Below are 20,505 nucleotides of genomic sequence, written 5' to 3'. Positions count from 1 at the left end.
GGCAAGAGGCCTACACCCTGAGCCCGGAGCCGGGCGAGGACCTGCCAGGTGCCGGCGGAGAGCCAGGAGGCGAAGGGCGCGCGCGCACGCGCACGTGTCCTCCGCCACCGCCGTCGCCGCCGTTGACGGCGACGACGACGTCGACGTTGACGACGACGGCAATACGCCGCCGCCGCCGCTGCCGCTGGAGCGGGGGAAGGGGCCTGTTTACAGGATAACAGGATCCTCTTCTCTTACGGTCGCGCCAGTCCACCGTCGCGATACACCACCGGCGCATCCCATCGCGGCGCGGCGGCCGTACGACCGTGCACACACAGACACACGTACGCAACGCATGCACGTACATACGCACACGCACACGCACATGCACACATACATATGTATAATATATTATATATTATATAGACGCAATCCTTCGGGCGCGTGCCACCCGCGCGCGAGAACTCGATCCGCGTCGTCGTGCATCTCGCGCGCGCGCCACGCGCCTAACATCACTCACATCCGCTCCGCTTTGCGCTCCGAAATACCGCGCGATTATTGCTCTCTTTTTCACAGCCGCCGCCGTCACCGTCGCCCGCCGCCGCAGCCGCAGCCGCAGCCGCCGGATACCACCGCCGTCGCGGTGTATCTCCTCTTTCCACTTCCTCTTCCTCTTCGCGGAGCACAGAGAGAGAGCCTATGTGCGGTGGTGGTGCTATCGCGCGTTTCCCGATATCGTTCGGCAACAGGTGAGTCACACACTCTCGCGCTCCCGGTCTCCGTCCTATCCGCTCCGCTGTATGTACGATCTATCCACGGCTGCCTTCCGCCCGTTCTCTCGCGTCTCCGTAACGACGTGTGCGTACATGCGTACACGCGTAATGCCACACGCGTGAACGCGTGCGTGTGCCGTTTATCGCTACCCTTTCGCGGCATCGCGATCCTCGTCGCGCTCGCGCGGAGTATCGGCCACACGACGAACCCATGGCCTCGCTCGCTCGCGATTTCACGAGGGGGGTGCAGCGTATAGCCGCGATAACTGCGTCTCCACACCGGAACGCACTCACCACGAGTACCTCTCTCGTCGTCGCCCTTCCCGCGCTCCTCTCGCAGCAAAATTTTCCGCTGTCGCATCGTGCGCGAAAAAGACGCCCGTTATGCGGACGGAGAAGGCGCTCGACGAAGGCGGCGCGCGAGGAAAAAGAAAATTACGGATGGGAATAACAGGGGAGTATAAGGGGATTGGGGTCACCGGGAAATCCGGCGGGATAAACGTTGCCGCGGGGCACTGACAAGCCGAAAATCGGAGGGATTGCTTATTAGAGGGGTTGCGCGCTCTCGTTTACGTTATACGAAACGCTAACAGCTCTCGCGCGCTAATATCGATTTACTGGAGCGGATAACGCCCGTTAACGTCAATCCAACGAGAACTTATGGCGATTAGGATTTCACGAGGAGCGATATTAATTCCACGGGGGAAGAACGCGTGGGCGCGAGAGAGGCGCGTCTCACCCTTTTACGGGTGGGACAGGTAGCTTGATGGGAGGAAGGAAGGAAGGAAGCGAAACGCGGCTCCGAAGGACGGCCTCTATCAGGAATCATATTTCCTGCGCGGGAAGTCCTCCGAGAAAGGAGAAAGAGCTCGAGAGGGATGAGAGACACACCCCCCCTCTCCTCCTACTCCTTTCGTCCTCGTTCACCATTTTCACTTCCACCATTTGACTGCTCTTCTGTGTCCTCTCTCTCTCTCTCTCTCTCTCTCTCTCTCTCTCTCTCTCGCGCTCGCTCTTCTCGTCATTCTCGCTATTTCCGATCGCGACGTTTTCTACGATGCTAAAAAGGCGGATGCTATCGTCATTGATATCTAATCGCTATCTTCTAACGAACGTAGACGTACTTGTGTACGTTCGTGCAAAGAGAGCCTGTTACTAACAATAGCGCACTCGCGCAAACTCTGCAGTCACGTTCTCTGACAAACTGAATAATTAACGATGATTCGCGTCAATCGCGCATTGTATTCGCGACCGAGCATCCGGAAAAAGATACGATTTCAGAGAGTGTTCGCATTTCCGTATTGAGGACACGATCTCTACTCCTGCATCCGGCGATAGAAATGCGAAAAATGATTCGAGAGCTACCTCCCGTCGCGTAAAGAGTGATATTTCAATGTACGTTTCAAATATCAAAATATAAACTTTTATGTTATTTTTAGAGAGAGAAAGAAAACATTCCGTGATTTTTACTCTTAAAAAAGAATTATTTTTAAATTCGATCATATTAATATATTGAAATATGGATAATTGACATAAATTTGAATTGATAGCAGATTCTCTCTCTCTCTCTTCTTCTCTTTCGTTCCCCTCTTCCTCTTTCTTGCTATCATCCCTCTCTATTCAGACATCCCCTCAATGGGATTTCAGTTATGTATACATATGTAAAGGCCCTCGTTCTGCATGTACGTTTAGGAGCGCGATTTCGTTTCTTCTATTCACAACACGTCGTCGAATATCAAAAGGAACATCCGAAGATTTCTCCCTTCGCGAAAATGTCATTTGCCCCGTTTCCTCGAGGCTTCCCTCGTGTGGATGTTCATCCCACCGTTTGAAAAACGGCGGCTGTAAACAGTTAGTTTTTTGTATTTCACAGCGAATCGATATATCGGGATTCCAAGTTCAATATTTACGGTATTACTCGACGCAACGGGATGAAAAAGCGAGTTTCCAAATTAAGCCGCACAGCTGCAAATGAGTAGCGAAACCTCATTTCCGCTTAATTTCAACTTTCAATGTCGATAATTAAAAAACTGCTGATGATAGCGATGCCTCGAGGTACGATTCGATTCTCTCCCGCGTGTGCGAGAGAAAGAATTTCGTATTTAGATATATTTCGTGCAAGAAGCGCGGGAAAAAAATTTAATTAATCACGAGTTGCAAGGACTTGAAATTAAATCTTCTCACAAAAGAGAAAAAGATCAATTATAGATCACACAGAGCATCTTTTTGAAAAAAATGAAAAATGAAATGAAAAAAAAAATTACTTTTATGAAATGGAGCACGAATGAAACTATTATTTATACTGTTTCGAAAATCAGTTAATTAAAAGCGTATTAGAGAACTTCAGTTTTTTACAAAATCAAATACATGTTATTGACACTCAGGGATTATTTGCAAAATTTCCGTTCGCCTTTGTGTTATCTACTAATAAATTGTAATCTAATATTGAACACGTGCGCAACATGTTTTGTATCGTTCTGCTTAATAAATTAAAAATCTTTTTTAATGTATTTTTCGTTTGTTTCAACATAAAAATCAAATAAATGTAGAAGAACGGAAGTGGATATATGTAAAATAAAATTGAACGATTTAAAAATTGCAAAAATTTGCCATAACATGATTCCACAATACAAATTCCTATCTCTTTTCTCTCCCTTTTTCTCTCTCTCTCTCATTCACAATTTGTTAAAATTCATCCACTAGTCTCTGTAATCCCTCAATTCTCAATAAAATTTATTTTAATTTTCACGATTGTCTTGTCAGAAGAACAATACGAATAGGTATAGGGATGGAGAGGAAGGAATGAAATGGAATTTAACGATTTGAATTCCGATCTGCTCTCGCAGTGATCGGAGACTCGCAATTTTCGCGGAGCAAATTCCTCTCGACTCACCTATTTTTCGCACGGTCGCGCCAATTTACAAAAATTTCCGCGTAACAAAGGCCGCTGATGAAAGTGATGTTTAAAATCGATGTAATTTTGACGAATCCGATTTCGCGTGTCACACAAACACACACACACACACGCACACACACCTATACGGGAAAACGAGCCTCACGTCGCGACGGGGGTATTCCATTGTCACGAGCGACATAGAGATCGCTCTCCCGATATTACACCGATATTTCGCCGTTCCCTCCCCTCACCTCCCCTTTCCCTAAAGCAACAGAATAACGCGGTCGACGTGATTTCGCTTTGGCAGATAATAAACGGGCGAGAGGTCGACGCTGATTCACCGAAGGGCCTCCGGCTGGCTGGCTCATCATGTTCGCGAAGTCCAGAGGCAGCAGCACGGCCCCGTGCGACTTGCTTCCCGATCCGATACGCAACACGTACGAGATCGGCAAGCAGTCCGCGACGGCCGGACCGGAGAACGTCTGGCGCATATACGACGGCTATCGGAAAAAGGACAGGATGGTAATTAAAGAGAAACTCCGCGCTTTTCGCCCACGCTTTTTATTTTTCTTTTTCCTTATAGCGTCGATTGACGATTAACGCGATATCGATAAACGGCTTAGCCAAACGGCTAAACGACCGATTCCGACTATCGTGATTTAGTTTCCTATATTTTTCTAACAGCATGACTTTAACGGATATATCCGGATAGAGAAATAGAAAGAGAGACGAGTCTCGCGGATTAGACATTTTGAATTGATCGCGGATTCGGGAAAAAGTCGGTCCGCTAAATGGTTCACTCAGACGCGAGAACCGAGGTAATTCGTTTGATCTCGGATACGTCATGCCCGCGGGCTGAGAGAATTCTCGCGCTTGAATTCCGTCCTTTCCTGCACGTGCTCGCTTGCAGGAGGTCTCGATCTTCCTGTTCGACAAACGATCCGTGGAGAAGCTGACCAAGCCGAAACGCCGGGAAACGGTCACGGACATACTGCGCGCGGGCGCCGCTCAGATGGAACGGTACTCGCATCCGAAGCTTCTTCAGGTACGTCATGCATACACACGTGGCAAATGGTATTCGCGGGCATTCGCGAATTCACTCCTTCCGGAGCCTTCTCTCTGTTTCGGTCGATATATGTGTACACATATCGCCGTGTTCGAGCGTTTTCGCGAGCCACTCCGTAGATCGATTACGCGCTATATTTGACCCGGCGGACAATGTAGGCGTACAAAGTGGAGGAGTGCGCGGACACGCTGGCCTTCGCGTCGGAGCCGGTCCTCGCCAGCCTGGCAAACGTCCTGGCGTACAAGGAGCAATTGGCAAACACGCTCGCGGCGCAATCCTCGCCGATGGGCAAGCAGAACCACCCGCCGACCACCAGCCACCACCGCTCGACCTTCGTCAAGGAGTACGAGCTGCTCGAGCTGGAGGTCAAGTACGGGATTCTGCAGGTAAGAGAACGCGAGGTCGAGGGCGAAGGAGGAGGGCGGCGGGAGGGAGGGGGGGGGAGGGGGAATCTTACATCGTTGTAAGATCTCCGGGCGACTGTTGCGGGACTTCGTAAATATTTAATTTTTTTTTTTATTTCTACGAGAACCGTGAAATTAAAATTTATCTCCGCGAAAACCGCAGTATCTCGAAATTCTTGCCTCAATAAAAATTTCGTCGATGCGAAAAATGACGTCGCGCAGAAAATATTTTAAGAAAATCCTAAATTAAATGCTTAAATTATAACGCGAAAAGGGTAATTTCTACTTTTTTGCTTGGTACGCCCCGATTTTCGGTAACCTCTGCACTTCCTATGTTTGTCTATACTCTCGCGGACACACTTTGCGGATCGAAATCCGGGGCACCGATAATGGGGGTTCGCCCATTAGCAGTTAAGTCGCGTAAAACAAGACCACGGGGGAGAGAAACAAATTGATGTGTTTTTAAGCGCTTATGTCGTTATAATATTGCCCCAATGCTTCTTCTCACCCTCGCTCTTTCTCTCTCTCTTTTTTTCTCTGATATAATATTCACTAGAACGAAGCGCGATCGAAGGTTTCGATAAAAACTACATCCTTGTGTTATATTAACGTTATTACGATACAACGCGCGCGTTACAGCACAAAATTATAGATATAGGTAGTAGTGGCAAATAGGGAAGAGAGCGATTTCGATATACGAGTACGCATGTACGACCGTGACATTGTGCGTAAGCACGGAATCGTAGTGTAGACGCGATAACGGGGTCGCGTTGCGGAAAATTAAGTCGAATCCGAGCGCATGCGTGCAACAATAAGAGACAGAGAAAGAGAGGGGGAGAGAGAAAGAGAGAGAGAGAGAGAGAGAGGAAACGAGAGAGGGTGGTCAAAGTGAATTTTCTCAAAAACGAGTTTCCCTGGTTGGACTAACCACGCGAAATCAACTCCATCACGGCGGTGCCGCTTTTCGATGTAGCTCACATAATAGAATGTATTACGAGGGGCGTAATAGAATGCTTAATACCGTCAACCCCCTCAAACCACGAGTCAGACTTGCGCCGCCCGCCGTGTATAACGGCGATCGCGTTCAGCAACGCAGTTTAATGACTCGAATTCGCAATTATGTCTCTCGAAGAGTAATTCTATTCTATTTGATTCGCTAAATCTATTTGAGCCGTTGCAAGCAATGAAACAAAAATTATGCGGAGCGTTACGAAAGGATTAAAAATTGATTAAAGTTACGAGAAATAAACATCGAAATTACATGACATTTACTAAAGACATTTTACTCAAGATAATATTGGAATAAAGAAGAGCGAGGGTTCGGGTCCAGATAGCCGACCTTTAACGGGATTCTTCGTTACTTTTTGCAGATCACGGAAGCCCTATTATTCCTGCATACGAACTGTAAGCTTCTCCATAGAAACGTTTGCCCGACGAGCATCATTATCACGAAAAGAGGCACGTGGAAATTGTCGGGGTTCGAGTTTATCGGTGAGTCTAATCTCGTCATCCCTCGTACTAAAGATAGAAAGACACTAATCGAAGTTTTAGTCCATTTTTAGTCAGTATCAGCCACTTTTCATCAACCAAAGCATGTATATCATGCCTCCCCTCGAATTGCCTAAAGCTATAATAAATACGACGAGGCATAATTCGCGTCGCATAAATAAATATATATAATGACAAAATTGTGTTAGAAAATTTGAAGCGTAAAAGTCGTTAAATTCTAAAATTATTTCGGGGGGGGTGTGTATCGCGGCTGTATAATACTAATACATTATAAAATACAAATAAAATCAATGAAAGGTAAATGGATGGTATCGGCTAGACGGCGAGGGCTAAGTCAGGCGTGCGTTGCCCTTTTATACGCTGCAGTTTTAGTCAGGGTATGTGTTTCGTTTGTGTAGAGGGTGCCAAGGAGATGCCGATAACCGTGCAGTCGTGGACGAAGCACATGCCGAAAATGACCCAGCCCAACCTCGATTACATAGGTGAGACATCGTGAAATCCGTCGTTAACGCACGCCCACACGCTGGGAAAGCTGCTTCCAGTAACGCTGTTTGCTTTACGATTCATACAAGTTTGATAGTAAAATCACAAAGTTTACTTTTCATTAACACTTAACATGTTAAATACGATCGATCCTTGCTGGGGGGAGCAATGAGTCTCGGTCTATAAATAGAAATGGCTTCTCTATTAACGGGGGATCTTGTATAAATATATCATTGGAGGTTCTCTTCATATAAATGATAGATATATAGAAGAAGCAATCTCTCTACTAATGCCGCGAGATGCAAACCTGTTATTTAGAGCGTTGCATTCAATATTTAATCCGGCCATTTGTTTTTCCTCCCGCGGTTCCCCGCGTTAGATAAAACAATCTCGTGTTTAACATTAAACGCGCAACGAAAATAGAAATCTAATTATACAGTCGTCACAACAACGTAACGGAATTCGAACTTCGTTTTATAATTGGAAACATTTTGATGAACTCCGACCGAATGATAAAACACGGTGAGCTTATCCGAGGTTCGCTCTGTGTGCAAAAAGAACAAAATAGACTCGCTTACACGCGCAAGAAAAAAAGATGAATTCGGTAGCGACTAGCGTCCACGGGGAGACCGGATTTATGCGAGAAACTTCATTAACTCTCCGAAACTTTAGCGATAAAAAGCGGGCCGCTGCTTTGCTTTCCCGCGACATCAATCGAGCCCGTGGCGAGCTCACCGAAAATTACAGGGAATAGCTTTTCCACGGGTGGCTATGTGCGATACGATCTATTTGCATTGTTGATGATCCTCCTCGTGCGCGCACACACACACACACACATACACACACACACCACTCTCTCTCTCTCTCGTCGTCGACGAGAGGAGGGAAGTTTGTTTGTAACACAGCCGCTGCAACGTGTTGCAGCGCCGGAGGTGCAGCAGAAAAAGATCGCGACCTTCTTCAGCGACATGTACAGCCTCGGGATGACGATATGCGCGATTTACAATCAGGGCCGGCCGCTGATACAGGCGAATCACAACAGCTCGGATTATCTCAAGCAACTCGAGACCGTAAGTTGATCTCCGCCCGCGAGACGCGGGCGAGACGATTCCCTTTTCGAGAGAGCGCCGCGCGAAGAAATCATAGGATATAATCTTTAAAAGTATTCAACTCTCGAGAGAGACACGGGATTCCCGTCTTCGATTTCCCTCATCCCTATCTGATCGTCATAAATAAACTTCGGTCCTTTCAAGTCGCGCGCTTTCTCAAGTTGTAAGTACTTTTTTTTTATCACCGCGGAACTTCGATCGCGTTCCCCGCGCGCAGTTCCGTCGAACATCTGATCGAAGAAGTTAAAGCAGGGAGAGCGTTGTAACCGCTGAAGGAAAGAATCGTCAGATTGTCGCTTTCTTTGCCAGCTCGACGATCAAGTCTCCGTACTCTTGCCGCTGATACCGATCGCGCTTCGGGAAGCCGTGATGCGACTCTTGCACAAGGACCCCATGCAGAGGCCGACCGCGCAAGTTCTGACCATGATCAAGTTCTTTCAAGATCCGCTGGTGCACGCTCTGCAATTTCTCGACGTCAGCAAGATGAAGGACGTGCATCAGAAGGAGCACTTTTACTCGACGACTCTGAGAGAACTCTTGCCGTACATGCCGAAGGTATTATACGCGCGAACGTTATATACGGGCTTATAAGGGGTGAATTGGAATCGAAGAATTGGAACGAGGAACCGAGAAATAAATATTTAAATTTAACGCTATAGTCCGAATTATCATCTGGAATATCTAGATCATAATTGTGATATCCATTCGAAATGCTTATTGAAGATGCCACACGATTTTCCATTTTAATAACGGTAATCCGCTTTCTGCCGCTAATTATTCCACTATAATCCGTTCGCAGTTCATTTTCTGCGTTTTAATGCACCGAGGACTCGCAATTCCGAGCAAATCCAATAGATTTCCGATAGATTATAGAGACGCGAAGGAGAAATGTTAAAACGTTTAGTGGTATAAATGAGATCCTCGAATGGAACAATGTAATGAATTTTTTACGACAAAAAAAAAGATTAATTAGCTATGCTCTTTCTTTTTAGCACGTTTAGTTTGTATTATTTTATAAAATTATAAAATAGAATAATTTATTTACTTTGCCTATTTACATGCCAAAAAAATACTTGGTTTATATAGTGTACACTTATATCACTTTCATCTAATCTTTATAAATTAAAGCCTAACTAAAAATCTAGCAACTAATATATCTAAATTATCAGTTTTCCTTATTACATAATTTATGTAACACAACCTTTAGCCTCTTATTTCTTTACCTTGTTTATTTTATAAATTGTCATAAATTATGCCGTGTTCGCACTGTGATTCGATTCACCTTAACCTGTACGTGGCCGCCGTGTGGCTTCCGCCACGAAATGTCGCGTGTCACGCGAGCGTTTTCCGTTTTGTGCTGCAGAAACTCTGGTATCAGCACATCTGGACGTATCTTCACGCGGAGTTGCAGACGCAGGAAGTGCTGCCGGCCGTGCTGCAGCCCTTGCTGTACATCGTCCAGAGCAGCACGAAGGAGGAATACGAACGGATCGTGTTTCCCTCGCTTAAGTACGTATTACACAGTACGAGAGCGGAAATGAGCGCGAGACCGCGCGAAATAGGCACGTCTCATCTCACCCTCTCTTCCGTTTCTCTCTCTCTCTTTCTCTCTCTCTCTCTCCCTCGCTTCCCGCAGACCTCTCTTCACCAATCGAAAGTCGATTCAGGGAACCGTGACCATGCTGGAGAATTTGCACATCATCCTGGAGAAGACGCCCCAGGAATACGAGCGCGACGTGCTCTCGATGCTGTACATGTCCTTCGAAAATTCGACCATTCAAGTGCGGGTGAGTATCGAACGGTCGATCCCCGAGAGGAATAAGGAAACACTTTTAAATATCGTCCCCTAAATTATTTTCTATACATGAAATAAAAAATGACCTAATAATTGCAATCAAACGCTGAGATCTGAAAGATTGAGTTTCCAATTTTTTAGAATGCAGTAACCTACTCTCTTATACAAGGGTCTAATTTTTAATATAAATTCCTAATTTTGTGTGCATCTCCTGTAAATTCGACCTGCAGTAATTCACCGACGCTTCACGGCATTCAGAATTTTCGCAGTCTGATAATGTCTAAACAATAAGAGTGTTCATGAATATGCAAGGCAACATAAATATGCAAAGCCAGTGAAAAATTTTGTCATCAACGATTGATCCGTTTTCTCCGTCAGACGGCCGCGTTCGTGGCCGTGGCGCATGTGACGAATTATCTCGAGGACGACGCCATACGTAACGTGGTGCTGCCGAAGCTGCTGGAAGCCTTCGAGAACAATTCGGCGAACGCCCGGGTGCTGATGGACGTGGTCCCATGCATCCTGAGCCGCCTCGAGAAGCAGAAGATCATCGACTGCATCCTACCGTTACTCTGTAAAATCAAGCTGCAAGAACCCGAGATCGTCGTGCGGGTTGTAAGTAAGTGACGTAAAGGCGAATATACAACACGCGCGGATTTACGTGCGCACCTAATGGAAATCATACCCGCGTTGATGCAGGCGATCAACTGTTTGCCTTCCCAGCTAAAAAGTATAATGATAAAATGTTTACTGTAACTAAAATAAAAATAAATTGGAGCAAAATAAAATTAAAATATCTTAAAGACTTAATTAAAACTTAGAAGATGTTTCAAAATGTGATTTCATTCTTCTATTTTTATCTTATTGGGGCAAGCAGTTAACCCCGCAGTAACTTAGTCAAAATTTGGATATCACGTGTTTCGAGCTAGAGGTGAATATTCCAGACAGCCTAATCTAAATCCTGACAATTTCGTGCGATATCGCAAAAGTATGATGTATCAAGATTTGAGATACATCAGTGATATATTTATATAAACGTTAGCTCTGCATTCTGCATATTGTATGTTCTGAAAATATATATACACATTTACCACCAGAATATTTTTCAGATATTCTGAGTATAAGGTACATATAATCGCAGTACATTCAGTACAATAATTGAAATTTAGTTGTTACATTAATAAGTACATCGTAATAATATACGAAAAAATGATATTCTACTGACAATGAGATGTCACACGAATGTTACCAATATATTTGATGTCATCACGGTACTTTCAATAGTATACATAGAATATAAATATAAGAGTATATATAGAATATAAAATATTAGTACGATATAACATGTGCTGTCTGGAATAATTCAATAAAATCTTCGAAATTTTTGGTTAAATATTCATATTGCCTGTCAGTAGAAGGACAGACATTTTTATTAGCTAGGGACCATTTGAATGTGTAATGAAGCGCGACTAGAGATGTAATATTCTATCCTCAAGAAAGAAAAAAATAAAGAAAATGAGAAAAGGGAGTGAAAAGGAAAAAGAGGAATTACCTCTGTCTCCCGTAGGGACAGGTGCTCATTCTAAGGAGAAAAACAAACGGCGGCTACCAAATTAATTATTCTCGCCCGCTTCACGTGTTTCAGATATTTACAGGCTGATGCTGACCGACAAGAAGTACGGATTATCGGTAAATTGGATGGCAACGCATGCAATGCCTTCTCTATTACCGCAGACCGTGAACCCGAAGCTGAATCTCGACCAATTCATACTGCTCCTTGAGGTGCTGCAGGATATGCTGAACAACATCGAGAGGCAAGTAGCAATTAGCGTTAATTGTAAGATCGAACGGAGCGGTATGTGCGTCGGATAAACGACGGAAGTACAACGTAATGATTCCCCTGGTGAACTAATTAATAATCATTGCGAAAATAAACGAGTAATTGCGCGCGCTAAATGGCGCGTAAAATCGTTAAAGAGTTTTCCAATTGCGAAGTATTAACGCGGTGTTCGCGTTCAGAAGTCACCCAACGTAAAGAATTCATAGAAATCCAGAACCGTATCTGATCTTCTATATTATAATTAATCATTGTCTTATCGATAATCCTTTTTATCGCTGTTCCCACTACGAAGAGAGTCCTGTTTGCGCTTAACGCAATTGCAACGTCGAGCACTCCGTATAATTAACGAATATTGCGGCTGCTAATTAATTAATATTGCGCAACCGCATCGATCGGCGTGTAACGTATCTTCAGAATTTTCATAACGCTCACCGCGCGAGCTCTCTCCCACTTTTTCAAATTGCAGACATCAGAGGAACAAGCTGACGCTCGACAATCTCTCGTTGCCGAGCCCCGACAAGTCGCGGCCGCTGCGGCATCAGTACAGCACCGACAACGTGCACGTGCCGGCCTTTAACATCCCGAATTTGCGCATCGAGCAGCGCAAGACCTCGTCGGCCGAGGACATGGCCAGAAAGAACAGCATCGGTGCGAATGTTGACAGAGATATCGGACAAGCCCTGTCCTTACCAATCGTTCTAATTTGACCTTTCAAATTTTCTCACGGTCTTGAATTAATTTGTAACGGGCTTTAAGGCCATCACACGAATCAACATTTTATAGTCACAAAGCCGTAAATTGATCAATCAAAATTGCAGTCTTATGTTTCAGAATGTTCGACTGTGATTAATCAATATGCTTACGATTAAAATTTTTGTACGTGTGATGGCCTCTAATGTTCCCTTTATAACGTGTGTCCATGTCAGTTGTGTAAAAGGGCTAGGGCACTTTTTCTCCGCGATGAAGTAGTAGCACTCCGGTGGGCAGTTTCCATAAATATTAGCTAAAGTGAGCGATAGTTTAATAAATACTCGGACTTCTTCGGAGCGGCGGGAGCGGAAGAAAATAAGGGGACGCGATTCCATTAAGTTGATTCAATATTTATGGAAACGGGTCCTCCGAGGAATTAAGTGATCCGAGTTTACGGGCACTAAAACGACGTTTCTTCTCCCCTTCCCCCCCGCACGCATGCAGGATCCATCGGATCAACGGCGTCCGCGGAAAATATGGCGCGGAAAAGTTCGGTGGCTGGTAAGTGGAGATGATGTGGGGCTTCTCCTTTCGCTCCGTGTGAAATATTCACGCGATCGTCGCGGATGGAGAACGCGAGGCGTTTCGTGCGCGGGATCGATTTAACCGAGCGTATAACCGCGTTCTGTTTAGCGATGTTCGGCGGATGGTTCAACTCGCCGTCGGCCAACGACAGTAATTTCCTGCGAGTCGCCAACACGTTCACCAGCAGACGGCTGTCGGACAACACCCTGATGACACCGAAGATAAAGATAGCGCCGTCCTGCGCGAGCTCGCCGGGCGGGACGCCCGGCACCGGCGGCGGCGGCGGCCTGCCGATCCGTCGGCACTCCAGCACCGGTCCCCAGGAACGACGCGGGTCCAATATTAATTTATCCCCGCCCACGGTATATATACATATCCTCCACGCCTATCATAATTTGCATGCCGTGAAACGATCTCGCCGGCACGCGACGCGATAAAAAAAAAGAGATACGAATTATTAAAAAAAATAAAAATGATTTTAAAATTGATATACGAACGACAGAGAATCTGCGGTTCTCGGCGATCGTGAAACGCGAAAGAATGTCCTCTTCGTGAAAAATTCTTAGTCTCCGATTTTGGGAATTAAATATTCACAACGGGAATAAAATATTCGCAATTCGGGAATTAAATATTCTGCAATATTTAAGTAGTGCTCGCGCGGGACGCATCGGGGTTCAAACTAACGTGACCTACTGACATTCTTCGGAACAATCGGAAAACTACCTGCCACATGTAAAAGCGAATCCCTTCTATTGATCACGCGGCCGGCGTAAAGCAGAAATAAATCGGAGTCGTTAATTGATCCGCCGTGCGGAGTATTAATGCGCGGAGTAATATTAACGGAGTCACGCGCGGGCGGAATCGCAGATTCGCCATTTACGTGCAAAGTTTTAATGGTCGAGAAATTAATTTCCCTCATTCTCTCTCTTTCTCTCTCTTTCTCTATCTCGAGTATTAAATCAATGCGTATTTTTGGCGATGGATAATTTTGATAGTGAAATTACCCGACGGAAACCAATCAATTCGAATAAAATCAGATCTGTTCGCAGGGGGGCGGAATGCCGATCACGAGTAGCAGCGTGCCCTATCTGCTCAGTTCGAGCCTGAACAGTATTCGCGGCTCGAGACGGCCGTCCGTGTCCTCGACGTCGTCGCAACAGGGGCTCGGGCTACTGCAGCAGGTTGGCTCCAGCATGGTAAGACAACTACCCCCCATCTGCCTGAACCTGAACGGACCACCACCACCACCAACACTCTCTCCATCACTCCAGCTACCGGGACAGCATTCCCACTGACCCTCCGTTACAGTGTAAGGATATTCACTAAGCCTTAACTCGGTTCACGCCTGTCGCTCTCTCTCTCCGATTTGATCACTCCCATGCACCTTGTCCTTAGATTAGATTCTCTCTTTCTCTCACTCTCTCTCTCTGCTCTCGATTAATTCGGAGAGACCGTCGCGAAGGCGCGATATCGAAATATTGATCGGAGTGGTCCTTCTGCCGACGAAATGAACGATGAATGAAACAGGATAATTTCGAAAAGGATCTTTGTTCCTGGGAACATCGCAGGGGATTGGAGCAGATTTTAATAGCACGCGCCTTCTTGATATAAATAAAGTTTGACAGATCTAATATCCAAGATACTTCAGAGATTCAATAAAAGTTATGCAGTAACGCCCTTTCTAAAGTTACACTAATCCAATAGTGAATTGTTTTTCCAACACGGACGTCGCGAGAGGCAGGATGTGCTAGGATATTTCCTCGCGTTCGAGAAAGATTCAGGTTTTACAACGACAAAGGGGATATAAATTCAGAGAGTTCAAATTATTAAACCTGGGAACTTTTATAAATATATACGAGTATTTCCTGTAGAGAGTCTCCCACCGAGATTCGCGCTCTTCCACGACCGATCGTTAGCGCGATTCCTCTTTATTGTCGCGAGAGAAACGTCTCGCGTTCACCGCTCGAGAAACGGCGAGGCGTAAAGGACGATCCCCACTTTTCTCTGTGTTGCAGTATCAGTTCTTCAATAGACAACCCGAAGCGTGAAGTGCTAACGAACGACGCTGAACGGAGCTCGGACAAGATCGCGGTGGTTGTGGAGTCTCTAACTAACGCGCACCGATTCCCTTGCACGCTCGGTCAATCGTAAGGAAACAAGGAGGAGGAGATGACGACGGATCGCTCGCGAAGGCTCTCGTCACCAAGGACACGTCCCGGCGGAACGAGACGCGACGCCCGCCGAGATTCCTCTTTTAATTGGCCTCGGGATCGCGAGGAGACGCGAGAATCTCTCTCTTTCTCTCTCTCTTTCTCCCGCGGTATCGACGATCTTCGATCAATGCGGGAATAGAGCGGCTCTCTCGCTGTGGATTACCCTGGCCGGGTCCGGACCAGGCGAGCGTGCACGCGAGGGCGCGAACGGGCGCGAACGAGCGGCTTCATCTCGTCGACGAGGCAAAGCCGGTCGCTCGCGCTCGTTCGCGCCCGCTCGTCTGCATGGATCCCCGGCTTAACGCGCGTACAATCTGACCTAATAATATATATACGTATACATATAGTTATACACACAGTATATTCTTCGCGGCCGACAGGATCGCGAATCGATGGCCGCAAATTAGCCCGGGGAAAACCCATCCTCTTCCCCACCCAAGCCGGGCTAATTAATATTCGCACCGCGTGTATCTCCGTTATTATATATATATACATATATATATATATGTATATATATATATATATATATATATATATATCATCCTCGCCGCCACGTAGTGACGACGGAGGGTTCAGGGATAGATGGTCTGGTATAGTACGTGTATATGCGACGGGCGTGGACACTCGAGATGTATCAGAAGACGTCGATCGACTACGATCGTAAATTCGACCGGTCGTTACAACGGATGATCACGAACGCATGAAAATGAGATTAATTCCTGATATCACAGTCAGTGCAATCCGATCTGTTACACGCTCTATATCGCTTCCTTTATTATGTCATTAGTAATTAGGAATCAAGTCGTCTCTCTATCTCTCTCTCTCGCACGTGTATCTTCGTCGCGCGTTTAACGCTCAATGTGGCCGTCCGACTTCGAACTTCACATTTATCTGGGCCGACGATCGTTCGCTGTAAACTACGTAGAGCGACTCGAGAGAACATCTATTGTACAATAGGGTTGCAATTTTCGACAGTCAAATCCGAAGGTATTCGGAGAGTCGCGACTTCTGATCTATCTCGTGTATCAAGAAGACACGCATCGTATAAGAGTAAGTAAACTCAGAACAAGTAAAAGCAAAGTAATATACATATACAATATATATGTATATAAATATACATCTCTCTTAGCCACGTACGAACAAAGAATGAATATTTTTCTCGTCGATATATATTTGTCTATGTAATAATCTATAAATATGTATATCGTAATAATGCGGCGTGCGCGCGGACACGCGTGTCCAGCACGTGTCTAGCCACGCTGTCAGTCGTCAATTGTCGCACTACACAATCACTAAGTCTTAAGGTAGCTTTTATAACTCAGGCGCGACGTCGCTGTGCGAAGGCGGGTAACGCACACTTCCCTATACACATACATACACACACACACACACACACACACGTGTACACGCACGTGCGCGCGGGCATACGTACACGTGCATCGTTAGTTTCCTCGCGGCGTGGTATTGTCGATTAAACTGGCGCGCAAATAATGATATGATATTCGATGTATCTCATCCGTCCGCCCGCGTATACGTAATTGACTATAAACCGAACGTACATATTTTCCGCGCAAGAAAAATATATTTCCTGCTAATATAATTCTCGATACAACTGATGACGTAATAGCGAGGAGTGAACGGAATGTATTAACAATTCATAAAATTATTCAGTGAGATTCGTTTTTAAAGATTCTTATCGAGATATTGCAAGCAGGCGACCAGATTGTCCCGACGATAGTGCGGAAATATTTATAAAAATTACAATTCTAAAAGGCGCGACTTAGTCGCGAGAAGTCATTTACTGATTCATCGCAAATTATGATAATTAAAAGACACGATTACAATCGCGAGGGCAAACAAAAAATGCGAATGTCATGAGAAATAACGAAGTAACCGATAATTCCAAAGTTGTCGCGAAAAAAAAAATACGTCGCGGATTGCAAGAATATTTGCAAAATAATTAACTAATTAATTAATTGTCATATGTTTGAGCGAGGTAGAGAGAGGCAGAGAAAGACAAAATATTCGATACAAACGTTAGACGGAATGTCAGAACATATCGTTACGAGATTTATTTATCTTTTACATATCCCAGAGATAGACTGACTTCAAATATTCGATGTTACGAAAACATGAAGTTTCCAACCGTTTCTCTCCGTTGTACCGGACAATCATATTAACTTATGAACCAGAATTACACGAATAGGAAAATCATCATTAAATAATTTCCGGAATTCTCCTATTTTTCGAGCCTTTTTAAACGAAGTGACTTCGCAAACGCTCTTCATAGATCGCGTTCTTTCGCGAAAAACAAAAAGGAAAGAGAAACGAAAGAGTATATGAATATTTTGAATGTTTTCTCGGCGCCGATTAGCCATCGATATACAGGATGAAAAAATCACTTCAATACGCGAAAATTCAAAAAAGTTTTCAGCCGCGGATGTGTACGTATGCGCGCGTGTACGTACGCGTTGGAGCGTATAATGCAATGAGAATTTGAACTTTCCACATCGTAAAATCCGCTAATTTTCTCCCTCGGGGGGAAAAAATGACCTTTCCGATTTCCACCACGTACACGTACACCCGACACGCTTTCTGTCTTTCTTTATTTGTTCCTAAAGTATTCTATAACTTACTTATAGTGCCGGTTTAGACAGTATCGATCCCAAATAATAGTACTGACTGGGTACGCCAGACGCCTTGCCCTTCGAGAAGCCAGCGCTATCTCGAAATCCAACCACCAGTCCGCCATTGTACTTGAACTTAACGCACGATTTGTCACGCGTATGACATGACACGCTACATTCGAGATGAACTCACGCGAGAATAACATAATTTATAATCTCTTCCGCGCAGACGCTCTTTCAACTGCGTTTTTTCACGAGAAACAAAAAGAGGAAAAAAAGGAGTAATTTCTGAACGTTTTCCCGGCCGCGGCGTCCGATCTGCCGCGTCGATGAGAAAATTAATACGCGAAAATTTAAGATCAAAGTTTTCTGTCGCACGTAGTGCACGTACGCGCGCGTGTACGTGCGCGGGTTGGATCGCATAATGCAATGTAGCAATAGAAGAAGAAGAATCTTTATTACTTCTAGCTTATACACGCAATGTAGCAATAAGAATTTGAACTTTCCACGTCGTGAATTCCACGAATTTTCTCCCTCGGGGTGACTCTTCCGATTTCCACCGCGTATACACGCAACACGCTCTCTGTCTTTCTTTTTTTTTTGTTCTTAAAGTATTCTATAACTTACTTATAGTACCGGTTTAGATTATAGTAACGGTTTCGGTCCCAATACTAAAAAAAATGGTGTTCCAATGGAACACGCATTCTGAATATTCGATCAGTAGATATATCTTTTTGTTGTTTTGCTCTTAAAGTATTCTGTATTATCTATAGTGCCGGTTTATACAATCTGGGTCCACATTCACAATTAATAGCTTCAATGGCAAGGCCTTGATACCCTTCGAACAGCTAAACTCTACCTCTAAATGTCCATTGGACTCGTACTTAACGCACGGTTTGTCACGCGTACGGCACGACACGCTACGTGAGACAAACTCACGCGAGAATAATAAATGTATAATCCCTTCCGCTCTTTCAACTGCATTTTTTTTATGACAAGAAGGAAAGAGAAAGGAAGGATTAATTTCTGAATGTTTTCCCGGCCGGGACGTCCGATCTGCCGTGTCGATGATCGAAAATCAAGTTAATATACGCGAAAATTGAAGAAAGTTTTCAGTCGCGTGTGACGTGCACGTATGCGCGCGTGTGAGCGCATAAGCAGTAGCAATAAGATTTTGAACTTCCCACGCCGTCAATTTCGCGAATTTCCTTTCTCGAAGTGTAACTCTTCCGATTTCCATCGCGCACACGTATACACGTACACGCGACACACTGACAAATCTGTTTTCTATACCTGAACTAGTGTACAGTCGTGGATACATATTGGTTGCGACACTTTTTTTTTTCTTAATAGGTTTCGAAAAGCACTAATATTTTGCAAATGCGAGCCACGATTGGTGTACTGTCTCTGGACTAAAGATAGTATAGGTACACCATCGTGGGTTCGCATTTGCAAAATATTTAGTTACCTATATAATATATATTATATATATTAAATATATATTAAAATTATGGCAATAAGTGTCGCAACCGATATGTCCACGGTACTCTTTGCACTTACAGTGAAATAGATATATATATCTTCGATGTGGCAAAAGCGAGAAGGAAAGTACTAGTGCGGTCCAAGTGTAGGAAACAGAAAACAGATCTACTGTCTCCCTCCTCTTTTTTATTCTTAAAGTATTCTTACTTTAATGCGTTTATTACTTACCGATAGTGTATAGTGTGTATACGATTAAAGTCCCAATTCGCCATTTGTACTTGAAGTTAACGCACGGTTTGTCACGCGTACGGCACGACACACTACGTGGGATGAACACACGCGAGAATAACAAGTGCATGTACATACGTACGTAGAGGTGCGCGGCCGACATTAAGCATGCTCTCGAAGTTAGGGTGGAGTCCAATTGATGTGGATCGATATGGATCTCGACGCGCTCGATTCACATCCGATTCGCGATCGCACGCACTCGCTGCACCGAGGGTTCTACTGAAAACAAAGGTGAATTTGTTCCACAAACAAGGCCTATATTCTCTTCGCGGTCGTATTTACGTTACGCTTTACAGTGCCTGAGAGATAACTTGCGGGGCGATGCGTCGGACGTCGGCGGGGGAAGGTGCGACTGGAAAGCGCGAGATGAAAAAGTTCGGTCACGCGGAACGGAACGGAAGTCACGCGGGAAAACGCCGAGTCACGTGCGCATCCAAATTCACCCCCGAATTCACCTGGAATGTCACTGGCGTGTCAATCCGACCGTTCCGCGGCCACGAATGATCGATCGAAATTCGTCCGCGCTCGGGCAATGTTTACGATTCGGAGAATTTAACTTTTGCGCGTGTATTTACCGCTGCTTCACCGCTGCAAAATACAAACATGCGCCGATCGTCGCTTACGCGCTCTCCGCGCAAGCATATTGCAATATTGGCGAACACTCGCGGTGAGAGCAAGTTCGGGAGCCCGAAAGCTCGCGCGACTCTTCGCTCGTGCAATTGTAAGCATTTTCATTAAATGTTTTCGCTCGATTCTGTGTGTGCGC

General features: G+C 45.2%; 1 protein-coding gene across 1 annotated transcript; it reads left to right on the top strand.

Moving 5' to 3' along the window:
- Window positions 1-629: 629 nt before the first annotated feature.
- On the top strand, window positions 630-14,424 carry LOC105455361 (SCY1-like protein 2). The gene is made up of 16 exons (XM_011698634.1): window positions 630-728; window positions 3,956-4,170; window positions 4,559-4,712; window positions 4,883-5,100; window positions 6,489-6,609; window positions 7,026-7,109; window positions 8,035-8,180; window positions 8,529-8,774; window positions 9,583-9,728; window positions 9,856-10,006; window positions 10,393-10,633; window positions 11,660-11,828; window positions 12,321-12,502; window positions 13,049-13,105; window positions 13,238-13,491; window positions 14,179-14,424. Exons 2-16 carry the CDS (start codon window positions 4,018-4,020, stop codon window positions 14,422-14,424), a joined length of 2,568 nt encoding a protein of 855 aa, XP_011696936.1. The 5' UTR covers window positions 630-728; window positions 3,956-4,017.
- Window positions 14,425-20,505: the final 6,081 nt, after the last annotated feature.

Source organism: Wasmannia auropunctata, unplaced genomic scaffold, assembly GCF_000956235.1.
Source record: "Wasmannia auropunctata unplaced genomic scaffold, wasmannia.A_1.0 LD335903.1, whole genome shotgun sequence".
NCBI lineage: Eukaryota > Metazoa > Arthropoda > Insecta > Hymenoptera > Formicidae > Wasmannia > Wasmannia auropunctata.
This window is presented reverse-complemented; position numbering and strand designations above follow the sequence as displayed.

What these genes read in the sequence shown, in the direction of transcription:
- LOC105455361 (XM_011698634.1), top strand. Translation starts at nt 4,018, where the DNA reads ATGTTCGCGAAGTCCAGAGGCAGCAGCACGGCCCCGTGCGACTTGCTT. An exon ending in GCCCAACCTCGATTACATAG is followed by an intron (nt 7,110 to 8,034) that starts GTGAGACATCGT and finishes AACGTGTTGCAG; the next exon opens with CGCCGGAGGTGCAGCAGAAA. An exon ending in ATCGTGTTTCCCTCGCTTAA is followed by an intron (nt 9,729 to 9,855) that starts GTACGTATTACA and finishes CGCTTCCCGCAG; the next exon opens with ACCTCTCTTCACCAATCGAA.